Source organism: Panthera leo, chromosome A2 (assembly GCF_018350215.1).
Source record: "Panthera leo isolate Ple1 chromosome A2, P.leo_Ple1_pat1.1, whole genome shotgun sequence".
Taxonomy (NCBI): domain Eukaryota; kingdom Metazoa; phylum Chordata; class Mammalia; order Carnivora; family Felidae; genus Panthera; species Panthera leo.
The window spans coordinates 2257700-2284677 of NC_056680.1; the positions used below are offsets into that span (position 1 = coordinate 2257700).

General features: G+C 49.0%; 1 protein-coding gene and 1 long non-coding RNA gene across 3 annotated transcripts; one reads left to right on the forward strand and one right to left on the reverse strand.

Annotated features, from left to right (window-relative positions):
* On the reverse strand, positions 1–22849 carry LOC122213740 (zinc finger protein 77-like). 2 transcript variants are annotated; one of them, XM_042927935.1, is made up of 4 exons: positions 22757–22849; positions 4238–4364; positions 2813–2993; positions 1–2403 (listed from the first exon to the last, which is right to left on the reverse strand). In XM_042927935.1, the coding sequence occupies exons 1-4, from the start codon at positions 22757–22759 to the stop codon at positions 708–710; spliced, it is 2007 nt and encodes a 668-aa protein (XP_042783869.1). In that variant the 5' UTR covers positions 22760–22849; the 3' UTR covers positions 1–707. The 2 variants fall into 2 exon arrangements, with proteins under 2 accessions (XP_042783869.1, XP_042783867.1); XM_042927933.1 differs by lacking the exon at positions 22757–22849 and having other exon boundaries at positions 4238–5163.
* Positions 12772–13742, forward strand: LOC122213742. Its single transcript, XR_006199625.1, has 2 exons — positions 12772–13006; positions 13532–13742. It is a non-coding gene; the product is annotated as an uncharacterized LOC122213742 (long non-coding RNA).
* Positions 22850–26978: the final 4129 nt, after the last annotated feature.

Genomic DNA, 26978 nt, shown 5'->3' on the forward strand with positions numbered 1-26978 from the left:
ATCAAGAGTGGTGCGCTTAACCCACTGAGCCACCCAGGCACCCCCAACAGTTACCCTTCGTAACTCAACAGGTCATGACTGATAAACCACCGAGACCAAAGGCGATGAGCGAAGGTCAAACTACAAACACAATCAGAGGAGTCTGTCCTCCTCCAGTATCCTTGCGCGTTTACTAACGTCATGGGGAACACAGGTGGGCACACGGCAGCACCAGCACACGTGGAGACACAACTTTCAATAATAAAGACCGCAAGGAGGGGCAGGGCGGAGTCGGGGAATTCTAGTCTCTGCACCAGAGGACGAGATACACGTACAGACCACTGATCGGCCCTGGGTCCAGAAGACATCGTCGTGGAAATGAGACACATTTTATAGAACTATACAGTCTTTTCATGTCTGAGATAGCAAAATATATTTCATACAGAAACTGGGGGTGTTCAGGAATGTTTTATCTTGGGTGTTCATATCAGCAGCATGCAGTGGAAATAAATACAACAGAGATCCCTATTACAGACGAGGCACTTCTGAGGCACAAGCAAATTTGTAACAAAAACTGCCGTCCAGCCCTGACGTTTTATGTACAAAATAAATGAGGTGCTATGCCTGAAGGTTCTCCAACATTCTTTACACTCGTACATCACGTTTCTTGCCCGTGTGTCTGACCGGACTTACAATAAGATATGAGGGAAAATCGCGTGATTGTGTATTCAGGGTTTCTCCCCAGTGTGCATCTTCACGTGTGCCCGCAGGTTTGTGGGGTACCTGAAGGCCTTCCCACAGTGCGGACATTCGTAGGGTCTCTCCCCCGTGTGTGTCCTCACGTGGGCCCGCAGGTTTGCGGGATACCTGAAGGCCTTCCCGCACTGCTGGCATTCGTAGGGTCTCTCCCCCGTGTGCGTCCTCACGTGGACCCGCAGGTTTGCGGGACACCTGTAGGCCTTCCCGCACTGCTGGCACTCGTACGGTCTCTCTCCCGTGTGCGTCCTCACGTGGGCGCGCAGGTTCACGGGATACCAGAAGGCCTTCCCACACTCCTTACACTCGTAGGGTTTCACTCCGTTGTGCTTTCTCGCATGTACTTGCAGGGAGGAGTGACAACTGAAGGCTTTCCCACAGTGCGGACACTCGTAAGGTCTCTCCTCCGTGTGGGTCTTGACGTGCGCCCGCAGGTTCGCGGGATACCAGAAGGCTTTGCCGCACTGCTGGCACTCGTAGGGCTTCTCTTCACGGTGCGTTCTCACGTGCTTCTGCAAGGACGAGGACCAACGGAAGGCCTTCCCGCACTGCGTACACTCGTAACGTTTCTCCAAACTGTGTGCTCTCACGTGACCTTGGAGGGAGGAGTGACGCGTGAAGGCTTTCCCACACTGCTGGCATTCAAAGGGTCTCTCCCCCGTGTGCGACCTCACGTGTTCCTGAAGCGACGTGGAACTACTGTACGCTTTCCCACACTCCTTACACACATAGGGTTTCACCCCACTGTGCATCCTCACGTGCCTCTGGAAGTATCGGGGGTGTCTGAAAGCCTTCCCACACTCCTTGCACTCATAGGGCCTCTCTTCGCTGTGCGTCCTCACGTGCTCCCGGAGGGATAAGGAACAACTATAGGCTTTCTCGCATAACGTACATTCATAGCGCTTCACCCCACTGTGCGTTCTCACGTGTCTTCGAAAGTATTTGGGACAACTGAAGGCTTTCCCACACTGCTGACACAGATAAGGTCTCTCTCCAGTGTGCGTCATCAGGTGTCCCTGCAGGGATGCAGGGTACTTGAATGTCTTGCCACACTCCTTACATTCATAGCGTTTCTCTCCAGTGTGTGATCTCATGTGTTCTCGAAAATATGAGAGGCAACTGTAGGTTTTCCCACACTCCATACATTCATAGGGTCTCTCCCCAGTGTGAGTTCTCACATGACGGGTAAGGTAGGAGTGATACAAGAAGGTTTTCCCACACACGTCACACGCATGGACATTCTGTCCACAGGGACCTCGCACGTGACCCTGAAAGGAAGACGTGCAAGTGAAAGCTTTTCCACATTTCTTGCACTCTAGAGATATTTTACTACTGAGACTCTCCGCGTATGTGTCAGATGCTCTCCCAGCGTCCTGACCTTCATAGGGTCTCTCTACAAGGTCTGCGTCCACGTGAGTGCTGAGGCTCGAGACAGAGCTGCAGGCCGGGCCACACTCCTCACCAGGACTAGGTTTGAGTCCTGGGTGAGATCTTCGCAGTTTCTCAAGGAAGGAACCATCTGCGAAGGCTTCTCTACACTTAGCACATTCACAGGATTTGCCTCCAGTGGGACACCCCTCATGCACAGTAAGACTTGTAATCGGGTTCAGGGTTTCTCCACATGGATCTCCTTCAATACGTTCACAGACACTCTCCACCAAAGGACTTCTGTTCAAAATAGGAAGGCACACGGTTAGGGGATGACGCTTATAAGTGATCTCTTTATTAATGACCTATTGATGTTTGTTAATGATTATCGGATTACTATTAGCCATTTTCAAGGAATGGGCATGTTGGTGGTACCGCCTATACTGCTGTAAAGTGGAAGAAGTTACGTGCTCAGGAGAAGGGCCCAGAAATGCCCTGTCAGGATTTCTTACATGTGGGTTCTCCCGATAAACGTTTTGAACTCAATTATGTTTCTGATGATCAATATCTACATCACATTTATGAAGATATTATATTGTATAATTCCAACTACACAATTATGGGGCTAGGTTTATACTTTTTCTTTAATTCCAAGTTAGTCGATCAATCTGGGAAGATCCCCCTTTCTCCTACGGGGAGAGGCACTCACCTCAAACGCCTCTCCTGGGATTGGGACTGATCACCAATGTTATGAAACACCGGGTTTTCTCGAAAAAGAGCCCAGGGATCATTTCTTGTAAATCTTACTATTTTCTCTTCACTGGATAGTTCATTCTCCAAAATATTCAGCTGAGTCCTTGATCCACAAGTTTTAACTTGAGTGCAACAATCTGCAAGAATTGGGAGCATAATTTAAATTCTTGGGAATGATCTGATGTGTAAAGGTAAGAAAACAGACCATATGCAGATTTCTATTTATATACTGATCCCAAATGTGAATGAAGTTCATCAGAATGAATGGACAGGTGACCAAAGGAAAATTCTGAGGACCCTAGTGATTTGGGGCTTTGGCAATAATGGGAAAAGTGTCTACAATGGAAGCCCATTCACTTAGAAATACTTCAAAATAGATGGTGACTAACGTGGAAATAGTATTATCAGAAAAGCAAAGTAGGGGGCGCCTGGGTGGCTCACTCGGTTGAATGTCCGACTCTTCATTTCGGCTGAGGTCGTGATCTTGAGGTCCTGAGATTGAGCCCCATGTTGGGTGCCTTGTTGAACCTGGAGCCTGCTGGGGATTCTCTCTCCCTCTGTCTCTCTGCCCCGCCCCCCGCCCCTCATGTTCACGCTGTCTCTCTCAAAATAAACACATATTAAAAGGACAAAAAAGAAAAAAGAAAATTAAAGAAAAGAAGGAACTGGGCAAGATACACACATCCACACGCTACCTGTGTAAGAGGTTCACCACATGCATGAGGATGGATGAAAAGTCCAACAGGAAAGCAGGTAAATGACAACGACCACCCTTCTCAAACAAAGACTGAGTCTTGTTTCTAATGGGTGTCTCCAAATGCCATTCTTTTCTCCAGAACCTGGTCCAAACGAGGGTTGCTGGACTGTTCCGAAGGCACAGAGGCCCTCAGTGAAGCCCGCCTGCACTGTCCCAGCTGCCATTGGGAGGGTGGGTGGTGTGTGTGGCTGCTGGTCCTGCCCCTGGAGGACAGCTCGGCAGGAGGGAGGATTTGAAGAGCAACAAGCAATCTGGAAGACGGGCTGTTTAATTTGGTCTTCAAAGTCACCGAAGATGACGAAGTGTGAGTTTAACTGCAGGATGATTACCATGAGACAGGTGTATTAACCAGTGTATCTTCCACAGAGCAGCACTCTCTGCCCCAGAGCAACACTGGAGACCATCCCCACACTGATAAAATTAGAGAGTCTCAGACTTTGATTAAGAGCAACAAAACTTTGTGTTCCTGGAAAAGGTATGTGACTCCAGGTAGGCTCCATGAAGGCTTGGACCGTGTCTGTCTCTTCTGCAACGCACTCCCATTCCTCGGCCCCAGCAAAATCGGACAATCGTAAGAAACATCTCTTCCCTAAAAGACTAGTGAAGGTATGGAGCCATCCTTACCCACGGCGGCCAGGTTCCTGCGGGTCTCCAGCATCACATCTCTGTAGAGCTTCCTCTGACCTCGATCCAACAAAGCCCACTCTTCCGGGGTGAAGTACACAGCCACATCCTCAAAGACCACAGAGGCCTGAAACATACCACACACTCTATTGCAGCAAAGTTCCATCATCACCCATGTGTGTGGGAGGATGAAGGGTGACAGGCGGGGAGCTGCACTCCATTTCTAGGACCCCTGAGTCACAACAGAGGGTGAGGACAACAGCTGACATGGACTTACACACACCCAATTTACTGGGTTATTTCTACGGAGACACATCTGAGCAGACCAGCACTGTACAGACTGAAAAGTGAAATATTCACTCGGACAGCACACAAATCGGAGGACACACGTTTGGCTTGCTCAAAGACGATTATGCCTCGTCAGCTCCAAGAACTGGGACCAGAATGTCAGGATGTTGTGGACACTTAGATTCCAGTGCCGCTCGATGTGAGGAGCTCTCGCCTTGGAAGGAACAAGTCAAGAAGCCTGGTGGCGTCCCCTCTCTTCCGACAGAGGCAGACATGACCCTTTCCGCGGATTAGATGGACTGTGGGCATGGGCAAAGGCCAGGGCCCGGGTGCCTGGCACACCTAGTGTGCAAAACGAGTTCTGGATGCTGAAGAAACTTGGGCGTAAGCAGGGCCTCTGACCCAGTGCCCAGAATTCAAGGAAAAGGGCACCAGAAGGAAGAGTCCCTGAAGGATTGATGGGGACAGATCCAGAGACAGCTTTAACAGAGAAAAAAAAAACAAGGCTAATTCATAACTTTAGAGGAATAAGGGTTGACACCACGCTCATGAAACACAGAGTAAAAAAAATTATTTTTTTAAAAATCAGAGATTGCTTAAGCAAAAACTATGTTCTCAAAACTTAATGAGAGAGAGAAAAAAAAAAAAACCAACCATATCACCTAGAAGAAAGGAAATTCTACTTCAACTGTAGTTGTAACTGGGGTTTGCATATCACACACCTGTTAAGTCTTATATTTCAAACATTTCAAAAATGACAACCATAAAAAATAAGAGACAACAATATAAAGAAAAATAATATGATTAAATAATGGGTAAAGAAAGTGAGTGGACACTTCTCCAAAGATATACAAATGGAAAACAGGTCGATGAAAAGATGCTAGACATTCGTCACGCGGGACACGCACCTCGAACTACCAGCAGAGGCCCCTTCGCACCCACCACACTGGCTATAAAGACGCCCCGGGAAGCGCTGGCGAGGACGTGAGCAGGGCGCATTCTCCTTCATTCATCCTGCTGCGGATGTAAGAGGGGGCAGCCGCCTTGGAAGAGTCTGGTGGACCCCCAACACGAGCAACGTGGAGTTCCCACCCAACACGGCAGGTCCGCTCCTCGTATCCACCTGCCCCAGACCCGGGAGGACGAGCGCCATCACACACACGCGTGCGCACACGCTCTGCTCTCCGCGGCACGACTCCCGATCGCCAGCGATGAAAACCACCCAGAAGCCGGGCACCCCTTCCAGGCTGAGTAAAGGCGACACGACTGAAGTGCAGTCAGGAGTCCACAGGGGAAGCTCCCCAACCTGCCGCTCAGGGCCAAGGACAGACACAACACGGAGAGACGCACCTGCACGCCCATAATGCATCACTGCTCCTGCAGGAGGAAGGGAGATTATTTCCTGGGGTGGCAACAGCCCAGCCAATGAGAGACAATCATAGCCCAGCCAATGAGAGAGAGCCAGGGCTCAGCCAGTGAGAGCCACAACCCAGCCAATGAGAGACGGCCACAGCCCTGCCAATGCAGGATAGTAGCAGCCCAGCCAATGAGAGACAGTCACAACCCAGCCAATGTGAGACAATCACGGCTCAGCCAATGAGAGAGAGCCAGGGCTCAGCCAGTGAGAGAGTCACATCTCAGCCAATGAGAGACGACCACAGTCCAGCCAATGAGAAGCCACTACACATGAAAACCCGTTTGCTCAAAAGGACTTCGTGTTTGGGACAGCCCCTCCCAACGGCCCCGTCTCCTCTACAAAAGAGTGTTCCTCCCTTTCTTTTCCAGATTTTCCTGTTCTTTTGCTGGGGCTTCACATGTCCCAAATCATAATTCTCTGCTATTCCCAGATAAGCCATTTTTGGGTTTATTTTTAAGGTCAACAGTGCATCACGATCAGCCTTGTTCATGACAATTAAAATCAACTCCAGTTCTCTTAAAGAGAATTGTCCACCTGTAGATATAGAATCCACCCGGGTAGCATCTAAGTTTATGTTTATTAAAGGGCAGAGCCAGTTATCTTTCCCTTTTCACTAAGAGGACAGGGATAGAATGGTAAAATATGTCCACTGCAGATTTAGTTTGGCAAACGGCTCACACACATCCTAGATGAGTTACAAAAATACCACTAAAATTCTGTTTTGATTTACTGATTTTTATTATTTAAAAAATTTTTTTAATGTTTACTTATTTTTAAGAGAGTGAGCATGAGCAGGGGAGGGGCAGAGAGAGAGAGGGAGACCCAAAATCTGAAGCAGGCTCCAGGCTCTGAGCTGTCAGCACAGAGCCTGGTGCAGGGCTTGAACCCACGAACCATGAGATCATGACCTAAGCCAAAGTCAGACGCTTAACCAACTGAGCCACCCAGGCGCCCCATTATTTATTTTTTGAAGTAGAGTCCATGCCCAAGTGGGGCTTGAACTCATGACTCTGAGATCAAGAATAGCATGCTCTACCAGCGAAGCCACCCAGGTGCCCCAAAACCACTAAAATTCTTGATTTTCCATTCTGGCAATGCAGGTTCCTAAATAAAACCAGAAACTAACTAGGTTCTCCTATTCTTGCAGAGGGCCAGGACACTGGAAAAAAGACCACTTGCTACCAGTTTAAGTGCTCCCATACCTGCATCCCTCCAGCCGGCCTTTCCAACGTCCTCCTTCCTCATCCCCAGTGACGGGGCTCTAGGGAACCACAGGGACTCTTCCCCGTCCTCCTTCATAAGCAGCTCAGAGAAACCATTCTCCACATCGGGAATGAATCTCTGTCCTTGTTGACCGGAGAGCTACATTCTCGGTGCCCAACCCCTTGCTGTAAAGTAGCCTCTGCCTGGAAGGACTAAAACAGTTCCAATGGGGGGGGGGGGGGGGGGGGGGGGGGGGGGGGGGGGGGGGGGGGGGGAGGCGGCATCTCTAGTGAACGTTAACAGGTTCCTGTCTCTGAACCCACTCCCCTTTGTCTAGACCCTTTGAGAGATAGTTCCTACACCCCTATTCGACAGAGGAAATAATTCCAGAATCTGAAAACAGTAATCGAAATAGCCAACCAAAGGAAATACATGGCCATTCCACATCGTTTATCTGCTCTATCTCGGACGCACTGTAATGGACCTGGGGTCACTGATCATTTGTCTCTGTTGGATTCCCTACCCTCCTCTTCCTGGGCAAAATCCTTAAGCGATATTGGCAGAATCCACAGTGTATCTCCCATCAAGATGAAAATAGATCTCTCAAAGGATCTCCTTGCAATTAATCAATACCTATAAATAAAGAAACTCTTGGGGCGCCTGGGTGGCTCTGCTGGTTAAGCGCCCGACTCGATTTCAGCTGAGGTCATGATCTCACAGTTCGTGAGTTCGCCCTCCCCGTTGGGCTTCACCCTGACAGCGCAGAGCCTGCTTGGGATTCTCTCTCTCCTTCTCTCTCTACCCCTCCCCACCCTCCTCCCCTGTGCGCACATGTTCCCTCTCCCTCTTTCAAGATAAATAAACATTAAATTTTTTTTTTTATTAAAAGAAAAAAGCTCTTTAAGGCATCAGGCCCATAATAGAACATTACAAGCCTCAGAGGCCCATCATCCTCTACACTAATCCCTGTAATGGCCTGTTTTTACTGGTGTGAAAACCCCACGGCTGAAGACGGAGGTTTGTCTGGAACCTCTGAGCAACATATGCCATTGTTAACCCTTGGTACCCTGTGCTTCCTAACCCCCATAAACTACCGACCCAGTTCCTACTGTATGCAAATTCCAGGAGGAATACATGACTCCCAGTTTTTATCAATAGAATAAAAAATTTGGAGGTGCCTGGGTGGCTCAGTTAAGCGTCCGACTTCGGCTCAGGTCATGATCTCACGGTTCGTTGAGTTCAAGCCCCGCATTGGGGTCTGTGCTGACAGCTCAGAGCCCGGAGCTGGCTTCGGATTCTGTGTCTCTCTCTCTGTCTCTGTACCTACCCCACTTGTACTCTGTCTCTCAAAAATGAATTAATGTTAAAAATTTTTTTTTTTTTTAATTTTTCCCTGAGTCTGAAAACTGCCAATATTCGATTAGCTACTTTCAGATCTAGGGTCCTGGTTCGGAACCATCATACAATTTGGAATTCCCACATCACTTCTGCCTTCCCAGTTGTTACGTGCCAAAACGTTATAAAAGTGACGTACCCACGAGGAGATAATCTCCAACACTTACTATCTTCATAAATAGGGACTGGAGATGAGAAGTGCCTGACACTGCTCCCCTCTAATCTTTCTTGTTACTCAAATGTCACCTTAACGAGTTTCCAACTGCTATGTGGTTTCCCTATGACGTAGGACATGACGATCAGGAAAGATCCTTCGTGGCACCAAGGAACAAAACCACTAAATATGGAAAACTGCCTCTTAATGATGCATTTAAGAAAGGGTCTCTATCGGGGCGCCTGGGTGGCGCAGTCGGTTAAGCGTCCGACTTCAGCCAGGTCACGATCTCGCGGTCCGTGAGTTCGAGCCCCGCGTCAGGCTCTGGGCTGATGGCTCGGAGCCTGGAGCCTGTTTCCGATTCTGTGTCTCCCTCTCTCTCTGCCCCTCCCCCGTTCATGCTCTGTCTCTCTCTGTCCCAAAAATAAATAAAAAACGTTGAAAAAAAAAAAAAAAAAAGAAAGGGTCTCTATCAAAAGGGGAAATTGTGAGAATTAATACAGGGAAACCTCGTGAAGAATGGAGTCAGGAGGCCAGCAGGTGGAGTTCTGACACCCTACCACTCATGGTCAACTGCAGACCCAACAACAAGAGGAGGACCCTGCGGTTACAAGTGGGCATCACTTTACTAGAGCAACAGGAGGAAGATTATTTCCCGGTGTGGTGACAGCCCAGCCAATGAGAGAGTCACAGCCCAGCCAATGAGAAGCCGCAATACTTCCGCGTCCAGCTTGCTCCAATGGACTTTTTGTTTACGACGTCCCCCTGCCCAATTCCCAGTTTCCTCTATAAAAGAGCCTCCCCTCTCCTCTGCTCTCTGGCTTGCCTTTGGTCTCGTTGTAGCCTGCTTTTCCGAGTTGCAATTCTCACCTATTCCAGGATGAACCCATTTTTGCTGGTAAAATTAATGACAGTTTTACTTTGAAGGTCAGCAACCCATTTCAAAATGACCACCGTGTATTCAAACAATGGGATGTTATTCAGAAATGCGCACAACAAAATACTGATCCAGGTACTGATTCGCAAAATCAATGAACCTCGAGAACGTTAACAAACTTCACGAGGACACAGAGCAGGATATCATTTATACGGAAATGTACAGACTCAGCAAATCAATAGAGAGAAAGATTGAGAAACTGTCTAGAACCCAGGGCAGGGATACACTAGAATGGGGATGACCACCCACTGATGCAATTATCTTTATGGAATGATCAAAATGTTTTAAAATGAGAAAGTGAGAATGGTTGAACAGTTCTGTAACTGCAATAAATGCCACGGAATTTTTACTTTAAGCAGATAATCTTCATGGTACGGAACCTACACCTCCATGAAAGCTGTTTTTAAAAAGTCATAGGAGCTAAAAATATATCCTTCTTCATCTTTTGGCATTTGTAATCAAAAACAATAGAAATCGGGCAAATTAAAGGAAGTATGAAAAAGAAACAAAATTACAGTTTCGGAGATTAAGCAGATTGAGGAGACACTACAGGTGTTTTAGAACAGAAGAAAAGGAACGAATGTGAACCAACTGGTAACATACCTGAAATGATGCAAGGGAACAGGGCATCTGAGGATGTCCTTGGTCATTAAAGAAATGAATTCCGTAGATTCAACTACCCCCACACTCTAAATGCAAACCTCAAACACTGCGTGAGCCAAGCACCAAGTATTTTAACATCTGTGATTCCCAACTGCAGAAAGGAATCACAGGGCATTACCAACACAGGAAAAGAATAACTTAAATAGTATTAAAACGCAACATGCATACAGGCTAATCCTTTTTTCTTAATTCTTTTTTAGTGTTTATGTTTTCATTTTTAAGAGAGAGTGCGAGCGGGGTAGGAGCAGAGAGAGAGGGAGACACAAAATCCGAAGCAGGTTCCAGGCTCCGAGCTGGCAGCACAGAGCCCGACGCGGGGCTCGAACTCGTGAACCGCAAGATCATGACCTGAGCTGAAGTCGGAGGCTTAGCCAAGTGAGCCTCCCAGGCACCCCAGACTGAAGTCTTTTTAGAAGGAAACCTTATACATAAATGTAGAAATAACCTTTGACAGCAAAACCAAGTCTATTTTATTCCAGAAATGCAACACGGATTAAACACTGATTCTTCAAGAAGTACAACTTATGCCACTAATGGAAAAAAAAAGACAAACAAACCCCAGGCTTCCAATCCATACAGGCTGAGGACACGCCTGCCTCATGTCACCACACACGAGTGACGACTGGCTTACAAACCAGATGGAAACATGCACCGTCAGAAAACCATGGTGTCCACACTAAATCTAGAGCCGACTCCCTATTTGGTGGTGAAATGGGAGATCGGGAACAACTTGCTGAGGATGCATATGTACATGCCTGTGAGGGCTCGGCCAGCGCTGCAACCAAAAACAAGGAATTGGTGGGGGCGGCCGGCAGGGCTCAGTCGGTTAAGTGTCCGACCCTTGATTTCGGCTCAGGTCATGATCTCGCTGTTCATGGGTTGGATCCCCACGTTCAGGCTTTCTGCTGTCAGTGCGGAGCCTGCTTCGGATCCTCTGTCTCCCTCTCTCTCTCTGCCCCTCATGCTCTTTCTCTCAAAAATCAAACATTAAAAAAAAAAAAAATCTGCCAAATGCATGTGAGGAGAAGGGCTGGTTCCCATTTAAAACCTGTCCCCGCTGCATGTACCACCAGGATGGGAACGAAAGGTGCCTTCACAGGTTACTTTGCATGGTTGGAGACCAAGAGTTTAATAAATCCCTCTTTATCTCCTCCTCTGCACTTTTAGCTGTTAGATAAGTGAGGTTTTCTAAATTGATTTACATGAAACCACATTTCAAGCCTTATTTCTTGTCTGAGTCTTCTCAAGCATCCAAATGTGCTTCTCACCCTGAGCTACCGGTAATGATAGACGGAGAAATCTCTCTACTGCTCAAGTGCAGTACACGCTTGATGTTTTGTAATCGTTTAGAGAGCAAACTAACAATGTAGTTTCGCCTAAGGAGAATATTGTAACCGAAAAACATTTTTTCCTTTACTCCTAACTCAAATGAGCGTGTAGCTCGCGCCCGAAAAGAATAGAAAGATGATCACAGAAACGGATTTTTAGTTTGCAGGAGGCAAACTCATAAAAAGAAATCTCAGGGTACAATGAGTCACTAGAAGCGAGCAGTTGAAAATTAAGTGTTAAAAATACTTTCTAACATTAGCCTTTATAACTGCTATTAAACTAATTTTCCTTAAGTCCTAAGATATGTCTCATGAAGGGTATAAAGTAACTTAATGGAAAACCTACAAAATGTCATTCAGTGACACCACAACACAATGAAATAAATGAAGAGATGCTGTGTGCCTTCCAAAATGAGACCATAATATCAACTCTCCCAAAACATCAAGAGATTTAAAAAAAAAAAAAAAATCCCATTAAATCTGCAATCAGGTTTGTTTGTGGCTTTGTTATGGGACTTATTTCTGTTCTCTTTGAACTTAAGATTTTGTTTTAAGTCATCTCTCTGTCCAACGTGCAACTCCAACTTACAACCCCAAGATCAAGAGTCACATGCTCTACTGACTGAGCCAGTCAGGCGCCCCAAAGGACACTATTTCTCATATTGCAATGTAACACAGATTTCTCAGAATAGGGGAGATATGTTACAGAACTGGTGGGACTTTGCCCAATAGAAATCAGTTTTTAAAGTACGTGAATATGGGGTGCCTGGGTGGCTCAGTTGGTTAAGCGGCCGACTTCGGCTCAGGTCACGATCTCTCAGTCCGTGAGTTCGAGCCCCGCGTCGGGCTCTGTGCTGACAGCTCAGAGCCTGGAGCCTGTTTCAGATTCTGTGTCTCCCTCTCTCTCTCTGACCCTCTCCCGTTCATGCTCTGTCTCTCTGTCTCAAAAATAAATAAACATTAAAAAAAATAAAATAAATAAAATAAAGTACGTGAATATGAAAACATGAGAAAACTCTGTTTAGAATCGAGTGGGGAAACCAGCAGGGGAAGCTCTCAAGCCCTAAACCTCACCATCAAGAACAGGACTTTGCAAGTCTACATGAGGTATATTACTGTCCCAGGAGTAGGAAGGAAGGGTTTTCCTGCCCTGGCAACAGTCCAGCCAATGAGAGACAATCACAGTCCAGCCAATGAGAAGCCACTACACCTGGATTCCCGTAGTTTGCTCCAATCGTTGTTTAGTTTCCCACAGCCCCTCCCAATGCCCCCTCTCCTCTAGAAAAGAGCGTTCCTCCCTTTGTTCTCCCGTTTCTTCTCCAGACTTGCCTGTGGTTTTGCTGGGGCTGGCGTGTCCCAAATTATAATTCTCTGCTATTCCCAGGTAATCCCATTTTCGCTGAAAAATAACTGGCAGTTTTAATTTTTTTAATTTTTTTTTTTTTTTTTGAGAGAGAGAGAGAGAGAGAGAGAGAGTGAGAGTGAGTATACGCAGGGGAGGGGGAAGAGAGAGGGAGACACAGAATCCAAAGCAGGCTCCAGGCTCTGAGCTGTCAGCACAGAGCCCAACAGGGTGCCAAACCCTTGAACCACGAGATCACGATCTGAGTTCAACAGACTGAGCCACCAAGGCACCCCTGACGGTTTCATTGTTAAGGTTAACGTTAGTGATCCCAGAGAAGACCCCAAGCACTCCAGGCTGGCGAGCAAACAGGTGTAGGTCCCACAGAGCCCAATGAGCTGTTTTCTCCCCAACCCTGAAGCGGAGGTTAAGTTTTGTGCTGGGATCAGAGCCCCACTCCCTGAGTCTGCGCTCTCCTGTGTCTGTGCTCTCGGGGGATTATTCGGAACCTGTTTTAGGGGCTTGTCCTTTCTCAGAGAACTCATTTTTGTTCCGACTACTTTCCAGAACTGGACTGTTCCTCTTGGAACCATGCCTGTTGGAAATGCACTGGCCCTTCGTCTGATTTCTTCTGGAACAAGGCTACTCCTGTAGAGACCAGTGTCTATAAACTTTTTTTCTGGTCTAGAGAAAACTACCAAGAAATGGATTCCAATTATCAAAGCGCATGGAGGGGGGACCCAACTGGGACCCTGGCCAATCTTAGGTTTAAAAACCATGGTGCGTCCTTGTGCATTTCTAACAAACTGAGCAACTGAACAAATGTAATTTAGAACTACAAGGGCCTTTATGGGGAACTTTCGATCTCCCCAAACTTGTTTTATTGAATATTGTTAGGGAAAAAAATTAAAAATTAAGAAGAAAAGAAAGGAAAAGAAAAGGAAAGGAAAGAAAAGAAAAGGAAGGGAAAAAAAAGAGAAAAGGAAAAGAAAAAAATTAGGAAGTCATGAATCCAGCAAACTGAATTTGATACAGATTTTATTCAGTACCTCGAGACTTGCAAATATTTTCAGGATCTAAGTGTACCTCTTTGCAAAAGACTATTTAAATTGAACCAAGGCAAACAACTGAAATATGACAAATGGCTTCCGAAGGGTCTTTCTCTCCTGCCCCGGCTTCACTCTACACCCAGGACCTGCCTCCAACCACTTCCCTCGACATGCTCTGAACTTCCCTTTTCTTCTGAACCTGCCCTTGATCCCTCCTTACCTCAACTTGTTAACCCAGCCCCTTTAAGGTAAAGCATCTCAAGATTTGAAACCCCATGTTTCTCATGTTCCCTGGACTAAGGCAGAAGTTTCCAGAAGTGCCCGGGAACCCCCATAAGCTCGCTGAAGAACATAACACAGCTATTCAACTTACCAACATGGTTTCCCAGATTTAGATCAATTAGTCCACATGCGTGTTGCTGGGGCCCAGGCCACACATGGGATGAAACTAACCCGAGAGAGACAGACGCCCATTTCTGGAAAGATGCTTATGACACTGGCTGGAAATCCCCGCCAAGCAATTAAGGTACCTTTTTTTTAAGTTTTTTTTATTTGCAAGTAATCTCCACACCCAATGTGGGGGCTTGAACCTACAGCTCTGAAATCAAGAGTCACACACTCCAACAAGTGAACCAGCCAGGTGCCCCAACGGTAGCTTTTCCGAAGACTGGACGAACACAAAATTCAGGTTTCCACTCAAAAGCCTGATGAATCTGTACGTGGCTATTACAATGGACTCCAGCTGGTCTTTTTTTTTTTTTAATTAATTAATTTTATTTTTAAATTTACACCCAAGTTAGTTACCATCTAGTGCTATAATGATTTCCAGAGCAGATTCCAGTGATTTATCCCCTACATATATCACCCAGTGCTCATCCCAACAAGGGTCTTCCCTAATGCCCCTCGTCCATTTAGCCCATCCCGCCCACCCACAACTGCCCCAGCAACCCTCAGTTTGTTCTCTGTATTTAAGAGCCTCTTATGTTTTGTCCCCTTCCTTGTTTTTATATTATCTTTGCTTCCTTTCCCTTATGTTCATCTGTTTTGTAACTTTCATTCCTCATGAGTGAAGTCATATGATATCTGTCTTTCTCTGATTAATTTCGCTTAGCATAATACCCTCCAGTTCCATCCACGTAGTTGCAAATGGCAAGACTTCATTCTTTTTGATTGCCGACTAATACTCCATCGTGTATATATACCACATCTTTATCCATCTGTCCGTCGATGGACATTTGGGCTCTTTCCATACTTTGGCTCTTGTCGACAGTGCTGCTATCAACATGGGGGTGCATGTGCCCCTTTGAAACAGCACACCTGCATCCCCTGGATAAATACCTAGTAGTGCAATTGTTGGATCATAGGGCAGTGCTATTTTTAACTTTGAGGAACCTCCATACTGTTTGCCATAGTGGCCGCACCAGTTTGCGTTCCCACCAGCAGTGCAAAGGGTTCCTCTTCCTCCGCATCTTCGCCAACATCTGTTGTTGCCCGAGTTGTTTATTTTAGACTTCTGGTCTTTCTTCGCATGTGGAATCCACCAGGCAGCATTTAATGGGCTGGACTGGAATCTTTCTGTTTAGTTAAAAGCACCAGGATGGGCTGGGAAACCTCGTCCCCTGCATATTTAGTTATTTTGACAAACTAGGCCACTGACACCCCACATGAAAGAAAGAGAGCTAAAATTCTTCATTTTCACCTCGGGCAACTGAAGCCTTCTTCTAGAAGGGGCGCCTGGGTGGCTCAGTTGGTTGAGCATCCAGCTTCAGCTCAAGTCATAATTTCACGGTTTGTGGGTTCGAGCCCCGTGTCGGGTTCCGTGCTGACAGCTCAGAGCCTGGAGCCTGTTTCAGATTCTGTGTCTCCCTCTCTCTGCCCTCCCCCACTCACACTCTGTGTCTCTAAAAATAAACAAACATTTTAAAAAAACCCACCAAATACCTCCTAGTTTGCGCTATTATTGCCAACATCCAGGACATGTGAGGGAAGGTTATCAGCAGCCTGAATGCTCCAGGTGGGAGCCCTCCTCCCGGCCCCTCCCAAGCCCTCCTCATGCCCGACGGCTGGGCTCTAAGGACCACAGGGGCTCTGCCCCAAATTCCCTCCTGATCAGCTTGGAGAAACCACTCTCCAGATGGGGAGGGACTCTCTCTGTGCCGCCTGGCACGGGACCTACACTGTGAAGCAGGTCCCGCCGCAGAGAGCTCACGGGGCTCCAACAGTGGGGTCTCTAATGAACCTGCACAGGTTCCTGCCTCTGAACCCGCCCCCTTGTGTCTAGTCCCGTGTGACAGACACACCATTTTCACGTTAGTTCCTCCACCTCTAGTCATTCACTGCACGGATCCTCAGAAGGGATCACGCTGGAATTTCATTCTCCCACAAAGGGGAAGTAATTCTAGAACTGGATGAAGGTACTCAAAATACCTAACCAGGGGATGAAATGCCCCTTGAACATCTTTTTTTTTTTTTTTTTTGGACAGGGGAGGAGCAGAGAGAGGGAGACACAGAATCCGAAGCAGGGCCCAAGCTCTGAGCTGTCAGCACAGAGCCCAACGCGGGGCTCGAACCCACAAACGGCGAGATCATAACCTGAGCTGAAGTTAGGTGCTCAACCACTCAACTGACTGAGCCACCCACGCGCCCCTGAACATCTTTTATTTAACCCTTGGCACGCCATCATTCCCAACCTCCAACACTACTGACATCCATTCCCACGGAAAGCAGCTTTTTGATATAACTACCCTATGCAGTGCATTTTCATATTCCAGTAGGGATGACCCATGTGTCCGCTTTGATGTGAAAGGAATAGAAACACACCAGGGCACTCACGCCCAGGGCGGCACAGGCTTTCTTGCTTTTCTTGAATCTCAAAAGCTGCTCTGGATGATGGAAAACTGCTGCAGGCTCTGCTCTCTGATGACATGTAGATGGTTTCGGTCTCTGCTCCCCTTCTCAGACCTCTTCCCGGGAAGCCCGAATCCACCCGTTACACCTTTTGGCCTTGAAAGGACAAAATGTCTCTAAAGAAATATTGCAGGTTGCTCAAACTCAGGATCGATACGTAGGGCGCCCGATCCTGGCCCCACGTGAAACCCCTTGTGACTGCTTAGCACGGACACGGCACCTTCCGACTCCCCGTGCAAACAGGAAGCGCCTCTCGCTGATGCACAGGTTCCATGCTTTACTGACGACTCTTATTTACAAATGGAAAACGGCAAATATCGTGCTGGGGATGCGACTTCAAGTCCCTTGAGGTCACTGAGCAGCACTTTACCTTTGGGCTACTTCGGCTCAACACGCTGAATGATCGGCCCTTCCTCTGGCCCTGCACCTTCACCAAGGGTAAAACATGTTCACACATGTTCATAGGGACAGTCGCCATGCCTGTATGGGAGCTCATGACCTTGGACTATTATAGAGACAAGATGTCCTCACCCACATGGGAACCAATTAAAAATGGCTCCTCTGTCCCAATTTGATTAGATGCCCTACTTGAACTGACTTCTCTGGCATTACGAAGGGTCCTGGCTCCAGATTTGACTCCCTGGAGGCCAACAGAAGCCATTTTTGCTGACATTTTTTTCCAAACAAAAACTCGAAAACAAAAAATGAAAAGCAACTCAAGAAAACCGAGAGGCAAACCTCTGTCTTGGTCCAAAGGGATGTTCTTCCCAAATAATACTTTAGAGAATTGCTAGGAGATACCCAACAACCGGCCCCATGAAGGATAAGCAATATTGGAAATCTAGTCACTGTGACTTCAATAAAAAGGGACAACTCTGGTTTGGCCCAAATAACAATCTGGCCCTTCCAGAGATGCTACCACAGCCCAAACTCACCACTACACATGCGTGAAACCCCTGGCCCGAAACAACACAATATGTTCAATCCCAAGATTCATAAATGCACAGAAAGCGCCTACTCCCTGGTCCCACCTGTCCAAGTACAACCCAAGGACGTCTGTTAACACGAGCGGATTTCACACAGCTCCCTCTCTCACGGACATGAATACGGTTTAGGCATGACTTACATGTTATCTCACTGGACAGAAGCCTTCTCTTGTAGATACCCCACTGCTTATCCTGTGGCTGCAGTGCTGTGAGAACTTACTGTCTCACCTGGGGAACACACCTCTAACTTCACAGGGATCCAGGAACCCAGCTTACCAGCCAGGTGCTTCGACAGGTCTGTTCTGTTCAGCCCGTTTTACACCTTCGCTGTGAGTACCGTGCCCCATACGCAGGCTCAGTTGAACACATTAATGGCACTGTTGACACTCAATGGACACGCTGTGTAGAGACCCCCCCGACACACACACACACACGCACGCACACACACACACACACAACCACCGTGTCCGAAAGCACTAAGGTTGGTCCTTCGAAATCTCCCATCCACCCTCCAGGGCCTTCAGCCTCCCACCCTGATATATCACAGCACGTCCAGTGCAGTGACCCCTGCTCCTTTGACCCTCACGTACAAGTCAATGTTGGAAAGGAGTGATAGTGATCACCTGACAGTTTTATTTTTAAAGTCATCAGTAATTAGGGGCACGTGGGTGGCTCAGTCAGTTGAGCGTCCAACTTCAGCTCAGGCCATGGTCTCCCAGTTTGTGGGTTTGAGCCCCGCATCGGGCCCTGAGCTGACAGTGCAGAGCCTGCTTCAGATTCTGTCTCCCTCTCTCTCTGCCCCTCCCCTGCGCATGCACTCTCTCTAAAAAATAACAGTAAAAAAAATTTTCAAGTTATCGGTTATTAGAACACTTGGCATTAACAGGAAGAAAAACACCCTGGTGGGCAAAGGGAATGTACAGATACGTGCCCCTGATTTATGCTGGTGGATATACACCCAGCAGGCGCCCTAGGACAGCAGCAGAGACAGGGACACTGGGACACACGGGGCCAGGGAAGACCGGTTTTCTAAAGGGTAAAGAGAACCATCAGCGTCACGGACAGTAACTGAGTCCTGTGGATTTAACTGTCGTGGAAACGAGTGGAACACACAGAAAGTTCCAGCACGTATGATTATGACCTGAGCAACGGAGGAGTTTTCTCACAGAACAAAAGATGGTCATCTACACAGGAAAAGACCGGGAAGTTCAACTCTACTAACAACGTGAAGGATCCATCCATGCAGACAACACAGAGAAAGGATACACCCTGACCTGGAGAAAACACAGCAGGCAGAAATGAAACAGACAAATGTCCCCAGGAAGTGAAGGAAACAAATCATCAGGAAGAAGACACGTGAGTTACAGGAGACAACACGCTGGAAATGCTTCCACGGAAGAGGAAACCCACACGTGAGAAATGCTCAGCCCTGGAGGAATCAGATAAACCAACGTGTGACGCCCAGGAGACCCCGTGTCACCCACTCGAGCTGGACGCCATGAAGTCGCAAGTGACGGGACCCAAAACCGACATGTGGTTCACACTCTGCACCCCGTTTCCTGCTAACGTGTAACTTACGAGCTACAACATGCAATGTCCCCCCAGCGCAGAAGGACTTACGAGGCTTTTACCCTGGAGACAAGACCACACTGACGGCAACAGCAGAGCCCACAAAAGGAAAACATGAACTGGAGACCCCACACCCCACCATCCCGGGACGGAGGGGTTCACCGGACACACTGAGCCGCAAGCACCCGCCCGAGAGGCACAGACGAGCCCTGGGCAGCCACACATCACCGGTGGCACTGCTGACATTCCCCTCTCGCCCCGCAACAGAGATCAGGTCGAGTGACGCCTGCTGGGGGGTGACGACACGGAAAGCTGCCAGCACAAAGAGGTATGGCCAAGGGACAAAAGTCCTAAGTGTCACCCACACTGGATGCCCAGGGCAGCGAGAGCCTCTCCAGGAACAACGGGCCGAGCACCAGAGCAGGAGCCGCTCAGACTGGTCACCCACGGCGCCCACACCACACATGACACCCCAGTGCACAGGGTGACACCCAGTCCCCCCATGAGCGCCAAGCTCTCCCTGCTGACACCGGTCCTCTGGGATGGAAGGAGGGGACCAGAGACCCCTGGGGACTGGACTCTGAGCTCCACACGCCCTGCACCCCCTCCTCTGGGGCCACAATTCTCACCAGAGAGGAAGCCCTCCCAGTTTAGGATCTGACCCCTACATGCTCTGTGTTCATGACCCTTCCAACGGCACTTGACCCCGAGGAGCCTTCCCTCAGTCTGACCTGCACATCTTCCTGTTTCCACAGATCCCACTTAACCCCACAACCCCTTGGACGATGCCAACACCGGTCCTCGGGAGACACCCCAGGGCGGCCCCAGCCCCTTCCCTACTGGTTCCCATTGATCCTGGGGGCTGGAGGCCACCTGCAGGCAAGCGAGACCCTACCACACCTTCCCTCACCTCCCACCAGGCCCACCTTTGGGGGTGGCCGGTCCCCAGCCCAGAGGAGGCCCCAGCTTCCAGCAACCCAGGTCACCCGAATGACACGGGGACCCCAAGCTGCTGTGTGGACAACCAGGTGCAGCATCACGGCTTCCACCCTGAGGGCAAGGCCACAGTGGGAGGGGCGGCTCTAGGGCCCCTGCGTGGTTTCCCATGAATGGAAGCTGTTTATCCCTTTCAGAGAACAGGGACTGGTACCGTTAGAATTGAACCCGTCTCAGTTCACAGAATTTGTGTGCGTCTCTGACACCGGCAATTCCCAGGGGACAGATCAGGAAGACAGTTTCCCACCTCTGGACCCTGCGTGGAACCGTCACCAGCATTTGGATGAATCCTCTGACCCATGACTCCACCCACCTGCATGAAGGTGTGGAGCCCCCTGCAGACCCCCCCCCCCAACCCTAATGGAGAAGGACAGTTCTGTCCTGAGACACTTTTCCCCAGGGGACGCTCTCTGGATAAAGCCCCCAGTAACCCGAGTCAGCAGGGACAGGAACGACCTGACACATTTACTACCCTCTGCCCTGAAGGGGAAGAAAGGAGGCAGAAAGAACTCGCATTTTACACCTGCTCAACGCGAGGCTGGCAGAGGACAGAGCCATCAGTGCTGAGCTGGACAGGGTGACAGGTCCTGCTCACAGGTGACATGCAGACGCCTACCTGAGCCCTGTGCTCCCAGGAAAACCTCAGTGGAAGGGAAAGGCACTCCCTCCCCCACCCTGTTGGGGTCTGGAAAACAGCAGGCTGCACGAGGGCCCCTCCCCCGTCAGACCAGAAGACTCACAGGACGTCCCCCTGTTCACCCACGACAGGGCCACGCGCAGACCCCCCCACACCCACACTTTGTGCCTCATCTGTGATCAGCTCAGCTGCTTGTCCCCGTGACCAAGGGGCACAAAATGCTGGCTGGTCCCACTTTGCTTTGGCTTCTCTCCTTCTCCAGACCCCTGAATGTGGGCTTGCTCTCAGCCTGAGCCACACACAGCCCCTCCTGGGGACAGGGGGACAGGCTGGCCTCAGGGAACCACCACGTCAGCACCACACCTGCTCATGCTTGGTTTCTTTCCTCCTCTCCTTTTACACGACTCTTGAGACACTCACAGGTCTTATACTCAGTGTCCTCCCTGTCGACGTAGCCCCTGTCCATAATGCAACAGCCCCCCCCAGCTCCCCCCCGCCCAGCCCTTGCCCCTAATGCAACAGCCCCCCAACTCCCTGCCCGGCCCCTGCCTCTAGTGCAACAGTCCCCTCCCTCCCAGCCTTTGCAATCATTCTTCTCAATACCAGTCTCTCCTCCTCAATTCAGATTCTTCATTTGACACTGGTCTGACCAACTGTCGGCCACCGCCCCTTTCCTACCCAAAGTTTATCCAGGCCACTGTCCTCCCCACAGGCCCCTGACATTGCCTCCCCATGGGCACCTGGTCAGAACAAGCCCTGAGTTGCCCACCTGAGCAAAGAAACCTCTGAGCACAGGGAGCCCGTTCCCGTCCAAACACCTTTCGGTCACTGCTCCTCATACAGAAAGCCTGTTTCTGAGTATTGGAGGTGCTGGGGGTGGGGGGTGGGGGGTGGGGGGAGTCTCCGAACCCAGCGTCCTCTGCAGCGGTCTTCGGAATGTTACAAACAAGACACCAGAGCCAAAATGGAGTCCCTCATACTAAGCTCCTTGTCACCAGACCAAGAGTTAACTTAATTGCAGATTCGGCCTCTCCCAGAAATGCAATCTTAAACCAGTCAATCAGGAACGACCTGGTCAGCCCTGGTGAGGTCGCCGGGCTGCTAGACCCCTGCCCTCCCGGAAGGAAAGGTGACCTCCCAGCACCCATCCACTTTTTGTCTAACAGAACTTCCTGTCCCCACTCCTCCTGCCTGTGAGCCCTTCATTTTGCACAGCTCCTCTGGGCTCCCTTGTATCGGCGAGATGGCATGCTGCCCGATCCATGAATCATTGAATGAAGCCAATTACTCAGCTGAATTTTGTTTTTTAGCAAGAACAAAGTCTCCTTAACCAAGTATGGATTTGATTTTATCTGTCAGGTGGGGGGCGGGGGTCTTCCACCTCGGCCACCCCCACTTGCCCCCGAGCCCTTGATCGCCGGCGCTGGGGTCCTCCCACCCTCGCTTCGGACCCCCGCCCAAGGACGACCCGGGTGGGGACCGGGAAGAGGAGGAAAGGGCAGGACGCTGCAGCCCCACTCCCGGCCGAGGGCACAGGCTCGGATTAGGACCCCCAGGGGCGGTGCCACCTGGGCCGGGGGCGCCCTCCAGCCGGTTCCGGCCGGTTCGAACCAGCCTCTCGGGGCTCCGCCCAAACCCGCGCACTCACCATCTCGCAGCCCGCTCCGGACTGTCCCGGCGTCCAGGCAAGCGGCAGTACGACACCGACCGCGACACCGAGCTAGACGCCGCGCGAGGCAGGTGCGCTCCGACGCAGGGCAGCAGGGCAGCGAGGGACTCGCCTCTGGAGCGCGCCCGCCCCCCGTCCTGATTGGACGGCGCTACGAGACCATGCGTTCTGATTGGCTCGTCTTCCGGACCCCGCCCCCTCAGAGACCGGGCCTGCGGTTGCCCACCCACAGTGCCTCCGCGCCTCCGCACCGCCCCTGCCCCCCCTGATTGGACAATCCTCCCAGACCCTGCCCCTTGCGTCCTGAGTGACAGGTCATTCGGACACACGTGTCTGGCCAGCGTGGGCTTAGAGCTGAGACCGCTCCCTGCGGTTGGACCTCCGGCGCCTGCAGCTCGGCCACCCATCCTGCCTGCGTCCTCCTCCTGGACCGTGAGATCCTGACTCAGTTTCCCTGCGGAGCGCCCCTTGTCGGGAGCTTGGACAGGAGGGGACAGACGGGAGGGGCTGGTGAGCCCTAGGGTCAAGGGTTGGCGCGGGGGCGAGGTGAAGAGCGGATCTGTGACTTTTGTTTAAGAACAAAGATCCTCCTGGCGCCTGGGTGGCTCCGTGGATTCAACCTCCGACTTGGGCTCAGGTCCTGATCTGGCTGTTCGTGAGTTCGAGTACCTTGTCGGGCTCAGTGTTGACAGCTCAGAGCCTGGAGCCTGCTTCAGATTCTGTGTCTGCCACTCTCTTTCCCTACCTTGCTCAAGCTCTGTCTCTCTCTCTCAAAAATAAGCAAACATTTAAAATATATATATATTAAAAAAGAACAAAGAGCCTCAACAGTAAGGGCAGAGCCAGGGTCCGTGGGTTTTGACCTGTGACCTTTCACGCTAGGAGGCCCCGCCTCCTCTCCCGTCCCCCACCTCTGGGACTTGAGGTCGGTCAACCTCACCCCTCAGCACAGCCACAGGGGTGGGATGTTGGCATTCTCAGACCTGCGTTTTACTCTTTTCAGCCTAAAAGCCCACAAGACTGTAAAGCAACCCAAAGCGTTTATTTGGGGTCTTAGGGATTACAATCCGGAGAGCCAGAGTCAAAATACAAAGCGTGCTCCAAAATGCTAACAAGGAGAGCAGGCTTATAAAGGCAAAAAATACAAGGTTACATAAGTTGTTTTGAAAGAATTATGATTGGTGCTGGCAGAGTTTAAACTGACTGTCTAATACACGATTGGCTACTTGGCTAACAGGCATTACATGATCTCTATTTCGGTCCCCAGTAGGAGGAAGTGTTCCAGGAGGAGGTGGAATTGCAATTGACAAAAGTCAAAAGTTCACGGTGTTCTGAAAATTGAAACAGGGGACGTGCGCAGTCCCTGCTTCCTGAATGTCCTTCCGACTGTATTTTGAGTGACTCTTTTAGGGCTATCTTCACTGAGTCGTCTTTCACACTCTGCAAGGAACTGTTTTTCAGATCTCTAGCGCATTTTGTAAAATTAAAGGCTACGATATCCTGAAGGCAATTGAATTCCTATTTTAACTGATTTAAAAGTAATAAAAGCTGAAAAAAATGAAATGAAATAAAAGCATCAAAAGCTGAAATAAATTTATGTTGGACCTGAAACACTAAATAGATCAGCAGCATTTAATACGACTGCTCATTTCAAAAATACCCCCCCAGCGTTGGGTAGAGAAGTGTAAACTCCAGCATCATCGTAACAAGTAACCCTGTTACTTACAAACATAATTATAAAAATTAATTTTCTCTGTTTTGCAAAAAGGTATTATTCACTTTCATAAAAATGAGTGTTCAGGGTGTTAAGAAATAAAATTCATCTCAGCACATCTGAATATGTAATTTGGCTTTATTTCACGATTCATGAATCAGACTACATCTCATCTTACAAAGGAGCTCTGAGGAACCACACAAAATAGAAGCCTTTCTTCAGAAGAAGGGGATGGGGAAAAGAAGTTTCTAGCAAAGGCTGGATTGTTTCAGGCAAGGTCACCTTCCTTTGGTGGAAAGTGTGTGTATCAGGCAGGTTATCTCACTGGTGCTGACCAGCAATTCCAGACTGACCGGTGAAGTTCACGTTCCTCAAGAGAGGCCAAAACTGCAATTAGATAAGGTATTAAATCTCCCGGTGCTGATGTGGGACTTAGCACCAGTGACTCCATTTGAGATCTGCTGTTTCTTTTTTAAGAAGAGGAACATAGGGGCGCCTGGGTGGCTCAGTCGGTTAAGTGTCCGACTTCCACTCAGGTCATGATCTCGTGGTCCATGAGTTCGAGCCCCGCGTCGGGCTCTGTGCTGACAGCTCTGAGCCTGGACCCTGTTTCAGATTCTGTGCCTCCCTCTCTCTCTGACCCTCCCCCGTTCATGCTCTGTCTCTCTCGGTCTCAAAAATAAATAAACGTTAAAAAAAATTTTTTTTTAATAAAAAAAAGAAGAGGAACATAGGGGCGCCTGGGTGGCTCAGTCGGTTAAGTGTCCAACCTCAGTTCGGGTCATGAGTTTGAGGTTCATGAGTTTGAGCCCCGCATCGGGCTCCCTGTTGTCAACACAGAGCCTGCTTCGGATCCCCTGTCCTCCTCTCACTGCCCCTCCCCCGCTCTCTGTCTCAAAAATAAAGAAACATTAAACATTTTTTTTTTAAAGAAGAGGAACATATTTGAGAATAATTTCCTATGTAGAAATGTGACTTCCAATTAAAAATAAATCCCTTTTGACTTACAAACTAAACATTTCTTTCTTGGTATGGATTAATAATAAATAAATGCCACATATAAAAAAATCCAGCCTGGGATTCAGAAATCCTTCGAAGACTCTCTGGTAGCATGTCCTTCAGCAACTCATTTCCTGTCCATCTGGTCAGTATTTATGCAAAAAGTAACAATTTCATATACCTATCTTGCTTTCTTTGTTACATAAAAAAGCAACATATTTATACGGCAATAGAATTTGATGTTTTGGTTCAATTAGAAATAAATCCCACGCAGGGCACCTGGGGGGCTCAGTGGATTAAGCGTCCAACTCTTGATCTCAGCTCAGGTCTTGATCTCAGGGTCACGAGTTCAGACCCCGTGTTAGTCTCCGCCCTGGACACTGGGTTTATTTCCAAACTTTTGCTACTCAAATACTGCTCTCTGTTGGGAAAATATAACCGAAAACCAAACCTCCTGCCAACCCAGGAAACCCGTCACAAAGACTGAAGAGAAAGAGACCAGGAGAACGGTTTTATTTCTGAGTCAGCACTAAGCCAGAATGTGACCTGCATCTCGGGCAATCCTCTTGAGAACCTGGAAAGACAAAGAAATCTCTCCCCCTTACACAGCCAAGCACAGTCAAGCCATTCCATACACGTTCTCAGGATAAGTGATAACCAGTCCTCCCGTGGCCAATCCCAACAGCCTTTGTCATACAATCATGCATCCTCCACCCACCTGGTGACTCGGTGACCGTCCGTATTAGTTACTTGGCTTTGTGCAAAGGAAAAACAAGCTTCTCTTTATGACAGTCGGTAGTTTTGCAAGTGAGAGAAGCCCCCATGGAGAGACCGCTCTCTCTTTTGCTGATTGCATTTCAAAGTGAGCTCCCAGGAAAGAGTCCCGGTGGTAAAGCAGGCGAACGCTTTCCTTAGCTTTTACAGAGGTTTACGTACATTTCAAAGGAGAAGGGGTTTATAAACACAAGTTCTCTAAAGAAAATGCTCTAAGAAAAAAAGGAGGGAGCCATCTCTTTCCTCATTTTCAACAGGGAGAATGAAAGCTCTTACTCTCGGTTCCATTTGCCTGTAAACCAACTAAATTTCAAAGCACCGGGTATGAAAGGCTTGAGAACCTCTTCCAAACTAAGAGTGAAATCAAAGCTGGGGGATGGTCAGGGGCGCCTGGGTGACTCAGTCTGTTAAGCGTCTGACTCTGGCTCAGGTCATGATCTCTCACGGTTCATGAGTTCCGTCTGTCTCTGTGCTGACAGCTCGGAGCCCGGAGCTGCTTAGATTCTGTGTCTCCCTCTCTCTCTGCCCCTCCCCTGCTGACACTGCCTCTCTCTCTCTCTCTCTCTGTCTCCCAAAAATAAATAAACATTTAAAAAAAAATGGGAGATGGTCACATCATGTGGTAAAATAAATATTTGAAAACTGTGTATTATTTCATGCTTTAAAAATTATTTAGATTGGTATCGTGAAGTACACTGGACTGAGGAAAAAAAC

Coding starts and splice junctions, on each gene's coding strand:
- LOC122213740 (XM_042927933.1), bottom strand. CDS start 4,406: ATGATGGAACTTTGCTGCAATAGAGTGTGTGGTATGTTTCAGGCCTCT. Junction 2,994..4,237: donor CAGGAACCTGGCCGCCGTGG/GTAAGGATGGCT, acceptor CAATTCTTGCAG/ATTGTTGCACTCAAGTTAAA. Junction 2,404..2,812: donor TCCCAGGAGAGGCGTTTGAG/GTGAGTGCCTCT, acceptor TATTTTGAACAG/AAGTCCTTTGGTGGAGAGTG.